General features: G+C 35.8%; 1 protein-coding gene and 2 non-coding genes across 4 annotated transcripts; all 3 read left to right on the plus strand.

Moving 5' to 3' along the window:
• Positions 1-499: 499 nt before the first annotated feature.
• Positions 500-607, plus strand: LOC130971401 (small nucleolar RNA R71). Its single transcript, XR_009082622.1, has one exon. It is a non-coding gene; the product is annotated as a small nucleolar RNA R71 (small nucleolar RNA).
• Positions 608-8,416: 7,809 nt separating this feature from the next.
• TRNAA-CGC (transfer RNA alanine (anticodon CGC)) lies at positions 8,417-8,489 on the plus strand. Its single transcript has one exon. It is a non-coding gene; the product is annotated as a tRNA-Ala (tRNA).
• Positions 8,490-8,585: 96 nt separating this feature from the next.
• LOC130969791 (uncharacterized) lies at positions 8,586-15,198 on the plus strand. Of its 2 annotated transcripts, none has more exons than XR_009081920.1 (12): positions 8,586-9,151; positions 9,412-9,572; positions 9,739-9,816; positions 10,345-10,424; positions 10,713-10,797; positions 12,283-12,702; positions 13,139-13,246; positions 13,675-13,749; positions 13,863-13,950; positions 14,063-14,134; positions 14,225-14,278; positions 14,635-14,651. XR_009081920.1 is itself a non-coding variant. In XM_057895679.1 (12 exons), exons 1-12 carry the CDS (start codon positions 8,719-8,721, stop codon positions 14,713-14,715), a joined length of 1,728 nt encoding a protein of 575 aa, XP_057751662.1. In that variant the 5' UTR covers positions 8,593-8,718; the 3' UTR covers positions 14,716-15,198. The 2 variants fall into 2 exon arrangements, 1 of the variants encoding a protein (XP_057751662.1); XM_057895679.1 differs by having other exon boundaries at positions 8,593-9,151; positions 13,675-13,742; positions 14,635-15,198.
• Positions 15,199-17,637: the final 2,439 nt, after the last annotated feature.

The following is a 17,637-nucleotide window of genomic DNA, read 5'->3' on the forward strand; positions in this document are numbered from 1 at the left end:
TTTCTTCCACCATTATTGTTGTTGAAGCCTTGTTGAGGCTTCTGTTGATCCTTCCATGAGAAATTTTGGTGATTCCTCCATGAAGAATTGTAGGTGTTTCCATAGGGTTCTCCCATGTAATTCACCTCTTTCATTGTAGGATTCTCAGGGTCATAAGCTTCTCCTTCAGAGGAAGCTTCTTTAGCACTACCAGATGCAGCTTGCAATCCAATCAGATTCTGAGAAATTATATTGACTTGCTAGGTCAATATTTTGTTCTGAGCCAATATGGCATACAGAGTATCAATCTCAAGAACTCCTTTCTTCTGAGTTGTCCCATTGTTCATAGGATTTCTTTCAGAAGTTACATGAACTGGTTATTTACAACCATTTCAATGAGTTCATGGGCTTCTGTAGGCGTTTTCTTTAGATGAATAGATTCACCTACAGAATGGTCCAATGACATCTTAGATAACTCAGAAAGACCATCATAGAAGATACCTATGATGCTCTATTCTGAAAGCATGTCAGAAGGACACCTTCTGATCAATTTCTTGTATCTTTCCCAAGCTTCATAGAGGGATTCACCTTCCTTCTGTTTGAAGATTTGAACTTCCATTCTAAGCTTACTCATCTTTTGAGGTGGAAAGAATTTAGCTAAGAAGGCATTGACCAGCTTTTCCCAAGAGTTCAGGCTGTCTCTAGGTTGTGAGTTCAACCATATACTAGCTCTGTCTCTTACAGCAAAATGGAAAAGCTTAAGTCTGTAGACCTCGGGATCAACTCCATTGGTCTTAACAGTGTCATAGATTTGTAAAAATTCAGCCAAGAATTGATAAGGATCTTCGAATGGAAGTCCATGAAACTTGTAATTTTATTGCATCAAAGAAACTAATTGAGGCTTAAGCTCAAAGTTGTTTGCTCCAATAGCAGGAATAGAGATGCTTCTCCTATAGAAGTCGGGAGTTGGTGCAGTAAAGTCACCAAGCACATTTCTTGCATTATTGGCATTGTTGTTATTTTTGGCTGCCATATCTTCTTCTTTTTTGAAGATTTATGTCAGGTCCTCTCCAGAGAGTTGTGTTTTAGTTTCTCTTAGCTTCCTCTTCAGAGTCCTTTCAGGTCTAGGATCAGCTTCAATAAGAATGCCTTTATCTTTGTTCCTACTCATATGAAAGAGAAGAGAACAAGGAAGTATGGAATTCTCTATGTCACAGTATAGAGATTCCTTGATGTGTCAGAGGAAAAGAAGAATAGAAGGATGAGGTAGAGAATTCGAACTTATAAAGAGAGAGGGGGTCCGAATTATCAAAGGAGGATAAGTGTTAGTGATTAAATAGAAGGAGATGAGAGAGAGAGTTTTTGAAAATTAAAAAGATTTTTGAAAAAGTGGTTAGTGATTTTTGAAAATTGGGAGAGAAAAAGTGATTAGGTGATTTTGAAAAAGATAAGAATTAGTGAAAAGATTTGAAAATCAATTTTTGAAAAGATAAGAAGTTAGAAAAGATTTTTGAAATCAAAATTTGAAAAAGATATGATTTGAAAAAGATTTGATTGAAAAAGATATGTTTGAAAAGATATGATTGAAAAACAAATTTAAAAAAAAAAGATTTGATTTTTAAAATTGATGACTTGACTAACAAGAAATTAAAAGATATGATTCTAGAATTCAAATATTGAACCTTTCTTAACAAGTAAGTAACAAACTTGAAATTTTTGAATCACAACATTAATTGTTAGCAAGGATTTTCGAAAATCTTAAAAGAAAAAGGGAAAAGATTTGATTTTGAAAAAGATATGATTGATAAGAGAGGATATGAAAAAGATAAGATTTTGAAAAATTAGTTTTAAAACTTGAAAAATTGAAAAAGATTTGAATTGAAAACAAAACTACCTCCTTGGTGCTATCCTGGCATTAAACGCCCAGAATGGTATCCATTCTGGCATTTAACGCCCACTTGTCTACCTTCTTGGGCGTTAAACGCTCAGCCAGGTACCCTGACTGGCGTTTAAACGCCAGAATTCCTTCTTCATTGGGCATTTTGAACGCCCAGTTTTTTCTCTGTGATTCCTCTGCTGTATGTTCTGAATCTTCAATTCTCTGTATTATTGACTTGAAAAGACATAATTTTGAAATTTTTTTTGAATTTTTAATGATGAGAGAGAAAAACAACAAAATGAAACTAATCATGAAAAACTAAGATCAAACAAACAATGCATGCAAGAACACTTTGAATGTCAAGATGAACATCAAGAACAGATAATTTTTTTTTGAAAAAAAAATTTAAGAAAAGAAAGACATGCAAGACACCAAACTTAGAAATTTTCATACTAGAGACACTAACAAATTGAGAATGCACATGAGAAACAACAAAAGACACAAAACAAGAGAATTTAGAGATCAGACAAAGAAAATCATCAAGAACAACTTGAAGATCATGAAGAACACCATGCATGAGTTTTCAAAAATTTGCAAGAAAAATGAAAACATGCAATTGACATCAAACTTAAAAATTGACACTAGACTCAAATAAGAAACACAAAATATTTTTTATTTTTATGATTTTATAAATTTTTTTATTTTTTTCGAAAATTATTTTGAAAAAGAAAATAAGAAACTCAAAATTTTTAATAAGAATTCCAGGAATCATGCAATGTTAGTCTAAAACTTCAGTCTAAAAAGATTAGACATGGCTAACAAAGCTTCAGCAGGACATTACATACAACAGCCAAATTGATGGAAATCAACTAGCTCATGTGATGATAAAAACATCATCTGAAACTCTAGAGTTCATTCTTAAAAATTCTGTAGAACAAAATAAAAAGAAAAAATACCTAACCTAAGCAACAAGATGAACCGTCAGTTGTCCAAAATCGAACAATCCCCAGCAACGGCGCCAAAAACTTGGTACACGAAATCATGAGTTCACACTTCTCTCACAACTCCGTGTAGCTGACCAGCAAGTGCACTGGGTCGTCTAAGTAATACCTTATGTGAGTAAGGGTCGATCCCACGGAGATTGTCGCCTTGAAGCAAGCTATGGTCACCTTGTAAATCTCGGTCAAGCAGATTCAAATGGTTATGGAGTTTTAATAATTAAAAGCTGAATAAGACATAAAATAAGATAGAGATACTTATGCAATTCATTGGTGGGAATTTCAGATAAGCGTATGCAGATGCTTTGTTCCTCCTGAATCTCGACTTTCCTACTGTCTTCATCCAATCATTCATACTCCTTTCTATGGTAAGCTGTGTGTAGGTGGATCACTGTTGTCAATGTCTACCATCCATCCTCTCAGTAAAAATGGTCCTCTACGGTTTCCAACATGGCTAATCATCTGTCGGTTCTCGATCATGTCGGAATAAGATTCATTGATCCTTTTGCACACTGTCACTGCGCCCAACACTCGTGAGTTTGAAGCTCGTCACAGTTATCCCATCACAGATCCTACTCGGAATACCACAGACAAGCTTTAGACTTTTCGGATCTCAAGAATGCTGCCAATTGATTCTAGCTTATACCATGAAGACTCTGATCGCACGGAATGGAAGCTCTATTGTCAGGAGAGGCAACCATGCGTCGTGAACCAGGAGGCCAAGAGATACACACTCAAGCTCTCACAGATAGAACAGAGGTAGTTGTCAGGCACGCGTTCATAAGGGAGGATGATGATGAGTGTCACGGATCATCACATCCATCAGGTTGAAGTACGAGTGAATATCTTAGAACAAGAATAAGCTTGAATTGAATAAAAAACAGTAGTAATTGCATTAATTCATGAGGAACAGCAAAGCTCCACACCTTAATCAATGATGTGTAGAAACTCCACCGTTGAAAATACATAAGAACAAGGGGTCAAAGACCTGATCCCAAGATCAAAGATGATCAAAAGATGAAAATACAATAGTAAAAGGTCCTATTTATAGTGAACTAGTAACCTAGGGTTTACAGAAATAAGTAAATGATGCAGAAATCCACTTCCGGGGCCCACATGGTGTGTGCTTGGGCTGAACATTGAAGCTTTCACGTGCATAGGCTTTTCTTGGAGTTAAACGCCAGCTTTGGTGCCAGTTTGGGCGTTTAACTCCAATTCTAGTGCCAGTTTGGGCGTTTTACGCCAGAATTTTTATGCTGACTTGGAACACCAGTTTGGGCCATCAAATCTCGGGCAAAGTATGAACTATTACACATTTCTGAAAAGCCCAAGATGTCTACTTTCCAACTCAATTGAGAGCGCGCCAATTGGGCTTCTGTAGCTCCAGAAAATTTATTTCGAGTGCAGGGAGGTCAGAATCCAATAGCATCTGCAGTCTTTTTTCAGCCTCTGAATCAGATTTTTGTTCAGGTCCCTCAATTTCAGCCAGAAAATACCTGAAATCACAGAAAAATACACAAACTCATAGTAAAGTTCAGAAATGTGATTTTTACATAAAAACTAATAATTATATACTAAAAACTAACTAAATCATACTAAAAACAATGCCAAAAAGCGTATAAAATATCCGCTCATTAAAAGGTAAATTGCATTGAAAAGAAATTACAGGAAATTGAAAAGAAATGTAAAAGACATGAAAGAAATCCTATAAAAAATAAACTCGTGGCAGATTCAAATAGTCGCTAAAATGTGAGTGTGCAAAAGTGTTTTCTGAAGACAAATTCCAACTACTTGTCTCTTCTGAGCCCGTTAATTTATAGATTAATCTGATCAATCTTGTCTTACCAAGTCTTGCTTCTGAAGAATTCAAAAAATAACTGTTTCCACCAAATGCAAAACCAAGTAATTACCCTTATGCACCGCATCATCAATCTTAAAATGTTGTCTGTTAGCTTCATTCTTTGATGAGCTATGTCAAATTAACAACCCTTCTATCAATATCCATTTTTCGAGTGGGCACTCTTAAAATTTTGACCAACAACCCTTCGATTAACGAACTCTTCAATTGAAAAATTCTTCGACTAAGTGATATGCTTTAAAATAGAATAAATAAATTTTTAATTAATACTAAATTAACAATTAAAATGATTGACAATTAGTATAATTATATATTTAATATAGTCATTAATTATAGCTATTAACTTAATATATTTTATACCTATGATTATTTTCTTTTATATATAAATTTTAACCAAATAATTATTTTCTTATATGTTTATAAACTTTTTAGTGCAACTATTAAAATTTTATTAATTTTTTTTGTGTATTGATTATTTAAAATTATAAAAAAAGCCACTATTTATTATTTATTTACAATAACTTCACATAATTGATTAAAATGTTTGTCATATCTTAAATTATTCTATACAGATATTTTATTACAACGTCAATAAAATTTTTTAATACAACTCATAGTATTTTTTAGTATTTAGTTTTTGTTAAATTAATAATTGAAAAATATAAGTTATTGTTAGCAACATTTTTTTAACTTAATTATTGATTTTTTTTTAGTTATACTGGAAGTCAATAAAAATAAATTTATAAATCAAAATAAAAATAAAAATGTATATTAAAAAATAAAAAAATAGCACATTAAAAAATAATAGTCATAATATATAAATTGAGATAACAATTAAAATTTTTCTAAAAGTAATTTAATAAAATGCTAACATTTGAACTAAACTATTTAAATAATATTTAAACTATTCTAGACATTAGACACATATAAATTAGAGTAATTCTTGTAACGATAATCAACTGAAATAATGTCATCAACTTAAACATTTAGAATTCGTGCAAATTTAAAGTATCTTCTTGTTAAATAAGCTTCATCATCCGCTATTTAATTATATAATATGGCAAGGTATAGAATAAGCACACCGAAAAATAAATTGACCTTTAATTCCATCATCAATGACATTGCATTGGTACAAAAAAGGTGGTAGTTTCTGGAAAAAAAATCATAATATGTTATAAAAATATTTTGATTATGAAAAGTTTAAAAGAAGAAAATTTAAACATAATATCAATATTTGAAATTGCATCTCCACTTTGAAAATTTGGTGGCACACGTAAAAAGCATGTAGAGTATGGAATTTGAATTTGGCCTATAAAGTTCCTTAGAAGTAGTTGCTCAATTAAAAGTCGAGCTCCTCCTAAGAAAACTAACATTAATCACATTCCATTAGATTTGTCATAATATATGAGTAGATCCAACCATTTTTCAATAAAATAGAGTTTACTGACCATTCGTTGAACTCTTACATCCATGTAAATAGAACCCGGATTAGTGAATATAATTCGAGGAAATATTTGATAGATGTGGTGCATTGTAAATGATTGCAAAAAAGAATAATTACGTTGGTAAGGTTAGATGGAAAAAAAAGCTCAAGTAAGAACAATAATCAAATTATCAAAAGAATAATAGAATGTACATTAATAAGATATCGTAAAAAGTTATAGGTTATACCTTTAAAGAATCAATTTCGATGAAAAACGAAGAATATATTCTTGTCGTGTAAAGTTAGACTCATAAACCTCGTATATGGTATTATATATAACCTTTAGTATATCAATTTATGTGTTATTAATACACATGTGCATAATATATCAATTTATGTGTTATTAATGTAAATATAATATAAATACTAATTATATTATAATTATTGACAATTAGAATGATTGATGATTAATATAATTAGAATGATTGATAATTTGTTTAATTATTCATTAAATATTGATTTTCATATCATTATAAGGAAGTATTTTCTTAAAATAAGATGAGAAGAGAGAGATGTTATTAATATAAATATCATATAAATGCTAATTATGTATAATTGAAAAGTAGTATAATTAGAATGATTGATAATAAAAATGATTGATAATTAGTATAATTATTTATTAAATACTGATTTCATATAATTACAAAAATTATATCTTTTTAAAATAAATTGAAGAGGGAGAGGTATGCATACTAATACCAAAATACATCACAACAATATTTTTAGTATTAGAATACTATCTGTTTTAAAAAATATAATGATTTAAAAAATCAGAAAAAATAAAAGATAGAACAAGTTTATCATCGTCTTATTTTTTACACTCCAAACACAAACATAAAACAAGCTTTATTAAAACCATAAAATGTATAGAAAGGTCAAAAGCCAAGCGTTAGTAAGATAGAAGGTTAAGTATGATTTTGATCCTTAAGGTAAGGAAAATTTTTTTTTTTGTTTTCAATCTTTTTTTTTTCATTCGAATTCATCCCTAAAATTTAACTTGATTTTAAAATCGTCATTCGAACTAAAATACCCCTCCCATTCTTCACCAAAATCCTTATTTTCTATTTTTCTTTTTCTTTTTCTCTATCACAGCATCACCTCTTTTTCTTTTTTCTTCTTTTTCATCAAAGCATCAGCAACAACAAAAATAAAACAATGTAATAAACATAAAAAAAAGCAAAAATAAAAATAAAAAATAAATCTGTATAATCTCTATCACTATCTCCCTCAACTCCAAAGAACAAAAACAACAAAAGAAACTAAAGTAGAAGCAACTAGAAGCATCAACAACAACAATGAATAATAGACTCAGAGTCAGAAGCAGAAGAAGCAGAAGCAAAATAACCATAGAAGTAGAATAGAATTAGAATCAACAATAATAATAGAATCAGAAATAATGTAATTAACAAAATCAACAAATCAAAAGCAGAATTAGAACCCTAGGGAGGACCAGCGGTGAGGACGCGAAGTTGTGGCAAGGACGCGAAGCACAGCTGTGAGGATGCGAAGTACAACGGCAAGTGACGAGGAGCAGCGGCGACTGGTGAGGAGCAGCGACGACCAGCGAGGAGGAGGAGCAGAAATGGCGAGCGACATGCGACGTCCACCCTCACGGATCTGTTGGCGTCGACGTCGAATGTTGGCGTCGACGTCCATCTGTCCCTCGCCCTTCCCCTTTCTTCTTCCCCTCGTCTGTCTCTCGCCCTTCCTCTTCTCCCTTCTTCGTCTTTTCCTCTGGCCTTCTCCCTTCTTCTTCTTCTTCTTCTTCTTCTTCTTCTTTTTCCTTTCTGTCCTTTCCCCTTTTTCCGTGTTCTCTTTCGTTTTTTCTTTTTTTTTATATATTTTTTAATTATGGGTAGTTTAGTAATAAAAATTAAAATTTTGATGAGAAAGACGATTTTAAGACTAAATTAAACTTTAAGGACGTTTTATATACAAAAAAAAGTTAGAGATAAAAAAATTTTTCGGCTTAAATCGTACCTAACCCTAAAATACAAAAACACATTTTTGGAATGGTGTCAAACTAATTGGAGTTGATTTGGAAGGTTATATAAATTAGAATCAACTGGAAAACCGCAAATAACTTTTATAAATTTTTGGTACTTCATGTGCCTATAAAACATATGTTATGGGAAACGAAATGTGTCTTCGGTGTTAAATTTGCATAAACTTATACTCTAAATATTTTTAATCAGGGTTGTTTATCTTGATATTATCCAGGGGGTGTAGCTCATAAGGTAGAGCGCTCGCTTCGCATGCGAGAGGCACGGGGTTCGATTCCCCGCACCTCCATTTTCTTAACCTTTTTGTTATTGAAAAGATCCAACGGCCGAAAAAGTTCGTTATCCAATTTTGCAGCACGGACTCTCACTCAAGTTTCACTCCCCACAAAAATCCTGACAGCCCCTCGTTCCTCATCTCATCATTGCATACCAACAAACATCAACCCCCGCCCCCATAACCGCCACTTGCTTCAAAACCAACCTTAGCTTCGCCCCGGTCCTACTAGAAGATTCCCGTTATGACACTGAACTTGTGCTCTCCATGCTTCTCTCGCCTCCTCCTTCATCACTCTTCTTCTCCGCTCAACAAACTCCCCGAAACCTGTGCAAACCACAGCTCCAACACTCTTCTTCCAACTCTCGTCTTCTCCTCTTCTCCGTTTCTTCCCTTCACTTCCAACAACCTTTCCAGGGCTTCCCTCAGTGAAAGCCACAATGAGATTTCTCAGGATGCCGGCCAGCTCGATCACTACCAGCTCCTCCTCCGAGTCGCCGCCTCTGCCAAAGACGCCGATGATGCCTTGCTCATGATCGCACAAAACTCTTCAAGAAACGGAGGCGGCGTCGTTTCCGCGGACGATTCTTCCACCATCATCTCCGCCGCGCTTCAGCGGAACAATTCCGAGCTCGCGTTGTCCATTTTCTATGCCATGCGCTCAAGTCTCGATTCAGGTCACGAATGCTTCCATCGCTATATCTTTCTTTTCTTTAAGCTTAATTTCTCCTTTAATTTTAGCTCATTTCACACTGTATAGTATTATCCTTTAATTTCTTTTAACAATGAAAGAAGATGAAGTTCATGTTGCTGCTGAAACCTGAGAGGTTATTTTGCTGAAGAAGCCTTTTTATTGTGGTGTTGTTGTGTATTCATTGTGTCGTCTTTGCTTAGCGTTTAGCTGCAATTTAATGATACTTGCTTGCTTTATGATCAGTTGGCGGGAATGGACCTTTTGTTGAGGGATGGAAGTGGTCGAGGCCAAATGCACATGTATATACGATCTTGATTCAGGGTTTGGCGGCATCTCTGAGGGTTTCTGATGCCCTTAGGGTGCTCAAATATATCTGTGAGGTTGGGGTATCCCCTGGTGAGGAGGTATGGTTAAGCACTTATATCCTCCAACGTCTTTCACTGCTTTATTTATGGTTCTGCATTCTTACTAATTTATACACGTGCATGTGATATATTCGGCTCTTGAATTTGTTTCACTGATGTAAATTTCATTTATATATTGTTGTATATTCCTTTTATCTTATCACAGGTCCGATTTGGAAAGGTAGTGAGGTGTCCTAGTTGTCAGATAGCTGTTGCAGTTGCACAGCCACAACAAGGTATTCAGGTAACTCCATGTCAACTGTGAATTTATGATGCCCATAACCGGTTTTAGGGTACGGATGCAATCATTTTGAGTGGCAGACATATTGATGATTTCATTGGTTATTTGAATTATGATACATGGTACTTGTATTATTGCTTTGATCAATACACGCAGACAGTTTATTGATCCTTCTTTCTGTAGAGTAGAGATCTTGATGTTCTGTAAAATATACGGGCCACAAATAATGGAATAAGTCAAGGATGAGTCAATATCTGTCTAATCACCAAATAAATTGTGTATCCCTACCACCCATGGGATCTGTAAAAACTAAAAAGAAAACTCGGCTACTAAAACTTCTTGCCAAACCTTCATGCCTGCTATGATGACATTAAGGCCAAACTTATATGACAAGAGCAAGTGAAGTAATGTTATGCTATATAGGCCTTGATTGACATCTGTCTATTAGTCAAATTCTGGATAGATCTCGTATGATTACGACTCTTGATCTTTGTGATAGTTATAAGGTGTATATGGACAATTCTTCTGCAGATTGTATCTTGTTCAAAGTGTCGCTACCAGTATGAGCTTGTTTCAGGTGACATAGTTAGTATTCAGTCAGAAGAAATCAGGTTGGTATCGTCCTCTTTTTTCTTTCCCTTTGATTTTACTTTTAGTTAGGATATATGTAATCTTTTTGTTGGATGATTTGAGTTTTTATAAACTTTTGTATTTTCTATATTTGCTGCTCGAAGCACCATACATGAGCCATTCAATATCATCTTTTTTCTTCCCGTTTTATTTTTGGTATAACCAGTGTCTGAGTGTCTGTCTCTTAAGTTAATATAATGCTATGTATGTGCATGGTGTTGATCATGGAATATTCACTTTTTCTAAGGATCTCCTCCTGCCGAACGCAGCATGGACATTACAGCGTGGGAAAGGGGGTTAAGATTCCTGAAATTGAAGAAGCAAAGCATTCCTGCGGCTGTTCACTCTATGGTGGTATATACCCTCCACTCACCTTTGAGTCTTTGACATCTAATGTTGGCGTCTTTCTCTGATTAATGCAAGAGTTGTAATCGAGGACCTATATATGACTTGTGTATAAGTGGGTTAGTCATCCGAGAGAAGCCATTTAAACAACAGACACCTTACCTATAGCTTCCATGACATACAAATACATGCTCATTGTTCAAGTAGTAAAACTTTCACTGCAAACAATTATTGAGTTAAATCTCAAAGTAGTCTCTGAAGTTGCACTCGAGTCTTAAAGTAATTCCTGAAGTTAATAATTGCCCAAATTTATCCTCGAAGTTGCACTCTAAGACTCATAGTAGTCGTTGAGACATTTTCCATTCATCGGAACCTTGAAACGACGTCGTTTTGAAGAAAAAAAAAGATTAGAAAAACATTGTCGTTTTATATTAAAAAAAAATCCCCTTCTTCTTCAATTCTCTTCTTCTTCTTCAACAGATCACAAAAATAAAAACCAACACAAAATATCACAAAAAAACCAACATTAATCAGAAAAGATCAAATAACTTAAATAGCAAGCATCAATCAATCTAAACAGTAACAAGCGAAAAAATAGCAACAATAAAAAAAAACTAATAATTATAAAATAGAAAACAACTAAAATTAATCATTGTTGTTATATTGAAACAGGATCAGCAGCAACAATCACCAAGAAGATTAAAGAACAATGATTGAATAACTAAAAAACTTAAAAAATAAATCATTATGGCTGAGAGAGAGAATTGTGCCAGAGCGAAGATGGAGGCTGGCGAGCGGCGCAACGATGAGAGAGAAGGTTGAGGCTTTGTGTGAGTGTGAGAGATTAGGTTGGGGTGGGGGATGAGCGGCGCGACACTGAAACGGAGGCTGGCGAGACGCGACGACAACGAGGGTTAACAAGAGCTCTTGTGAGTATGAGAGTATAGTTGGGGAGGGGGAAGGCGTCAGGTTGGGAAGAAGAAGGAAATGGGGAAGGACCTCAGGTTGAGGAAGCAGAAGAGCAAGAAAAAGGAAAAGAACGTTAGGTTGGGGAAGCAGAAGAGGAAGGGGAAGGGTTGGGGGAGGGGAGGGGAAGGGGAAAGGAACGGGTTGGGGATTTTGGGAGGAGACGTTTTTCTATGCTTTTTCTTTTATCTTTTATCTTTCTTTTCTTTTTTTAAAACAACGTGGTTTTACGGTTCTAATGAAAGAAAAATGCCTCAAAGGCTACTTTGAAACTTAACTCAACAATTAACCATGCAAAGGTTATTTTGATGCAAGATTTTTGTTATTTCAACATTTCTTTTCTTTTTATCTACTTTTTACAATGTTGCAAGCCTGTCATGAAAATATGTCATATAAAAGCGAGCTCTTAGATTTGAGAAACTATTGCTTGAATTTCTTAATTTTTAAAACAAAAAATTGTTGCTATAATTCTTTTTATGATGGTTTACTTCTATGTCTCTTTCCACCTATAACTTTCCTGCCATTTAGGTGCAAACCCCTTCTGGTATGGCTCGCACCCACAGATTTGCAACCGAGACGGTTGATATTCCAGCACAAGAAGGTGAAAGGGTAACAGTTGCGGTGGCAGCTCCATTAAATGTATATAGAAAGGTGGGGCTCTTTAAATTTAGCCCAAGGGCCCCTGATCTCTATCCTGGCGAGGCTATGTGCATAACAAACCACAAAGATGGGCGAGAATCAATTCTGTTAAGAGCCCCAACAAAAGAAGGAAATTCATCATTACTTAATCCCTCAGTCCTCTTTCCCCTTCTTGCTGTGTTTGCCACTGGTGATGCTGCCTCTGGACTTATTGACCCCGGCTTGCCCCAAGTCCTATCAGTTGTTGCAGTTTCATCGCTTGCTGTTGGAGCCACGTTAAATTCCGTAGTTTTTCCACAGTTGAAGCAGGTACTGCTGTTAGTTCATCAGTTTTGTTCCCATTGATAGATGCTTGTTTGCCTATCTTTTGTCTATCCAGTTTTACTTAAAAGAGGCAATCTTGTTGATGATGCTTATATTGTTGTTTCCCCTTTGAAAAGATAACTTAAAAATGGCAATGTGTCTGCAGTTGTTACTTTCACTCTTTTGGTGGTTTAAACTCTATCCACATCGGTTTGTGCTTTGTTTTTTTACTACTTGTCCTTGAATGTGAGAAATAGGAAACAAAAGGGTGCAACTTTTTTTAGTTCATGACTTGTGGGCTCCTTCGATGGAAGTTATTGCAATATGGAGGAATCAGTGTGGCTTGATTTCCCCTTATCTTAACTTTGCTTACATTACTCAATTATGAGGGTTCTCAAGAAGATATAATTAGTTCATCTGCTCTTTATTCTGTCCACCACAGCTTCCACAAGGGTCGGTTGAGGTTACTGCTATCAAACAACGACTTCTATCTCAGTATGATGTGATTCTGTCACGCATCAAAGACCTAAAAGAGGCTGCTGAAAAAGAGGTGTGCTACATTCATGATTTGAAATTAGCATGGTGATATATGATTTAATAATTCATACATAATCCAGTTTGAACCATCCTGCATGTTCGTGTGAATATTTTGCTGTAAAGAGGGAAAGATATAGTTATGTCTGACTATAATTTACATTATGTTGTAGAAAAATCATCCTGATTGAAAAGGAATGCAGAATGCTGAACTGAATCATCTAAATAATACACTAGCAATCTAATTATAAGTAACATATAGAAAATACTTGAATATGTCACAGTTTCCTCCAGAAATTGTCTGAGTACAGCTCATTGATTGTATATTTTATTTATCACCGAATAAAAGAGTGTGCGAAAATCTTTATTGAAAAAAGGCACTTTGTTTCCTATCCTTATGTGGATTTTTACCTGTACCAGTTATATTTACTTCCTCCTTTGTAGATCTGGATGTTAGCTCGAATGTGCCAACTCGAGAACAAAATTTCAGCTGTTGGAGAACCTTCTTATCGGTGAACTGTGAATCCGCAGCATCATAGATTCTTTGTTTCTGATATGTTCATGAAATAGTTTTTAAATAAATAAATATGTTGTTGAAATAATCATTTTCTCCTCATTGACCATTTATGCAGGACTCGTAGAAGTAAAGTCAAAAGGGTGCGAGAGAGCCTGCAAAACTCCCTCAGGGGAAGGATTGAATTAATTGATAGCTATGCCAGGGTATGCTTCTCAGAAAAAAGTATAATGGGAAATATTTTCTCATCCTGAAACTATGTGGTAGTTCTCTGCAAAATTTGAATAAATATATGTGTTGAATGTTCTCTTTACCCAGATTTCTTCAATGATTGAAATTGAAGTGGAGATGGAAACAGATGTTCTTGCTGCTGAAACTGCTAGCAATGCGGTGAACCACTTAATCATCTCTTTATTTTTGGGCCATAATATCTCGCCAAAAACAGTTTAATTACCTAGCAGAGGGATGGTTGTTTTGCAGGATACTATCACAGAACAGATAGAGCAAATTATGGAGATGGAAAATCTGGAGGAGGTATATTCTCCTAAAATGCAAACCTCTTACCTGGATTTGTAGGAAAGAAAATTGGAATGGATCTTTTCATTAGTCATGTGTAAACTTTTATCAATGATTATACCTCTCATGCTCTTTCTAATGATTTTGATATATTTTTTTTCCACAATAGCTTAGAAAAATATCTCCGAGATGAATATCAAATTCTTAGGGTAGGAAGTAGAAAGTCAACAATGATACCATCTCTATTTTGGACATTTTTGTTTGACCTGAATTCCTGGCTAAGCAATTAAGATTGCAGCATATCCTTCAATGGATTACAGTACTATTTACACGTGCTCATAGATGAATATTTTCATACCATTTTTCTTATGCAGAGATGGAAAATAGAAGCAGAAGCCAATGACGAGGCCGAAAGAATCCTTAGTTCTCAACCTATGCCTTCTGAGGACGTTTAATTTCGTATATGCAACTGGCTCGTGCTGCTGCATCATCACTTGAGCTTAACTCCCCAGCTTAATGGCCTATTATTCTTGACTGAGTAATAGAGCAGCAAGGGTCAACTTTGTCTGGAGAAGGCTTGCATTTTTTTTTTTTTGTCTTTTTCTTGTGATCATATATGGAAAAGGGTGTCAGTGTCAATGTGGCATCTGATGCAAATATCTTTGTTGCCACTGGAAAGTGAAAACATCCTTAGGGGTCCTAAAAACTACTGAAAATGCTACGTCAGACAGGAAAATTATTAATGAAAATCAATCATGTCACTTGTTGCATGATTTCCTCCCGCAGAACTTCTCCTTGACATGGGTTTAATTGGAGGTTTGGTATTGAATAATAGTACAATGAAAAAGAGTCGAGCAATGAAATATGCATCAAAAAAAACAAAGGCCAGCAGCAATTCAACCCGGCTTGATACCACTTAAATTATCCGTTTATGCAATGATGCCCAATCAACTAGGACCATCTTGCCAATGAGTCATAGCTCAGACGCCATATGTCCCCACTCCCTGCTAAGTGTTCTCAAGTTCGAGCCTCATCTAATGTAACTGGCCCAAAAAAAAAACGGACCACCTTCATTCTTCGTTGACAAATGAATGGGATAAAAGGAAGCTAATTCTTCGCTGACAAATGAATGGCATAAAAGGAATAGCTTCTGCTTGGCTCGATTCCACCGACCTATCCTATTGCAACCATCGATTCGCTAGAGATGAAGACTAGATGTGTGATAAGGCAGCATTTGTAGGTGCTAACGGCAGGAAAAGAACATATGCTAATCTGGTGATAAATGGTAGCACTGAGTCACAGTCTGATTCGGAAGACAGCTTGTCTAAAGATGAATATCGTGTTAGTATGGAAGAGGATTCTTTGTGGTGAGATTCTATAGCGAAGAAGACTACTGGAACGTATTAGAGGGAGGTCTATGGCTCCTCTTCGACCACTATCTGACCATACATCAATGGGCTCTTGACTTCAACGCATTTGGTGCTGAGATCAACAAAGTCACTGCTTGGGTTAGACTACCGGACTTGCCGATAGAGTACTACGATAAACAATTCTTGGAAACAGTAGGTGATCAAATAGGAAAGACGTTAAAGGTAGACATGAACACGGCTAACCGATCTCGAGGCAAGTTTGCAAGATTGTGTGTCGAGTTGGACCTAAGCAAGCTGCTGGAAGCTAAATACATTGTGAATGGTAGCACTTACTACATCGAATTTAGGGCTTCATATGATTTGTTTTAGTTGTGATTTGGCCATGTGCATGATAGCTGTATGAACACATCTGGTCAAGCTAACAGTAGAGAAGAAAGGGAGGATGTCCTGAACCAGGACGGAGAAGAGAATATTCTGGGTGCAAATGAAGGAAGTGTCCAGAACATGCAGGAAGGAGCAACAACAGAAAGGACAACAATGGTATGAAAATGACAATAGACAACGAGGAGACAAATAGAAGGGCGAAATGGAGGTAGTAGGAGAGAGGTCACGTTATGAGGTTTTAGTAAAAGGAAATGGGGACCACACAGCAAATGATTCAGGCAACCCCAACGTACAACCCATGTCCCCTATTAGGAGACAAGTGGATGAAATACAAGAGGAATTCCTTTCAGGGAGCCAGATGAGAAAATTCAAGGCTAGTTCTGCAGCCCAACCCAATCTTGAGGTCCAAACATCCCAGGTAACTCCAGCCCAATCTTCGAAGAGAAAAACCCCAACCCCAGTTCTTAACCAACCACATAATCAAACCACAGATGCACTAGATAATGTAACTTGAGCTTGATAACGCAAATGCACCCTTCACCCATTACTAATTCTATGGATGTTTGTATGGTGATGGAAACACTGCTTGAACTTAACCCAAAGTTCAAACCACCTAACCCAGTTGAACCTTCCTTTTCAGGGTCAGACCTTGATGTTATTATGGCGGAAGGTACTGTTGCAGTGATGGAATGGGGAAAGGAAAAGCCCCATTGGGGGATGCTACATACAAGGCCTAATGGGCTTGCTCAGGTTTTGGCCTTTCTTGCGTGATCGTTGAAGCTTGGCTGCTTCTTTTTTAGTTTACAATTATTATCGTTGGAATGCTAGGGGGCCGTAGGCCAATATATGCCAAATTTGATTGCTATTCAAGAAACAAGATGTAGTGGGGATGTAGTGAAGAAATCCATTGAGAGAGCTAGATTCAACTCCTCTATCATCGTTGATGCTCAGGGATTCTCTGGGAGAATTTGGCTCTTGTGGAACAATCTGAACTTGAAGGTGCAGAAAATAAGTCGCCATAACCAAGCATTGCATGTCTTGATCTGTGAAGATGATGGGAAGTGGTGTCTAATGATTGTCTATGCATATTCCCAGGAGGCTTGCCGGAATGAGGATAGAGGCTTTATTTCTGACATTGCCGATTCTATTCAACTACCTTAGATGTTGTGTGGTGACTTTAACGTTATTGGGGATGTGAATGAGAAAAAGGGTGGAGCGAGATCGGACCTAGCCCAGATTAGACATTTTAATAATTGGGTGGATAGATGCAACCTTCTTGATCTTGGTCCATGACTAAATTCACCTTGATGGACCTGTTTGGAATGATGGAGAAAGAATTTTTAAGAGACTTGATAGAGCTCGGAGCAACCAAGACTGGCAAATAAAGTTTAACAAATCATTTGTTGAAATTTTGTCAAAATCTGTTCTGATCACCATTCACTGCTCATATATTGCAGAGGCAAGTACCATACCCCTAAAATCAAACCCTTCATGTTTAAGTTTATGTGGATGTAGCATGAGAATTTTCAATTTTTTATAACTGAGGCGTGGCCAAAACTACCAGCCTTTGGTTCTTGCCACTCGTATTTTTATGGAGAAGTTCAAAATCTGAAATTGTGATAT

This window comes from Arachis stenosperma, chromosome 3 (genome assembly GCF_014773155.1).
Source record: "Arachis stenosperma cultivar V10309 chromosome 3, arast.V10309.gnm1.PFL2, whole genome shotgun sequence".
Taxonomy (NCBI): domain Eukaryota; kingdom Viridiplantae; phylum Streptophyta; class Magnoliopsida; order Fabales; family Fabaceae; genus Arachis; species Arachis stenosperma.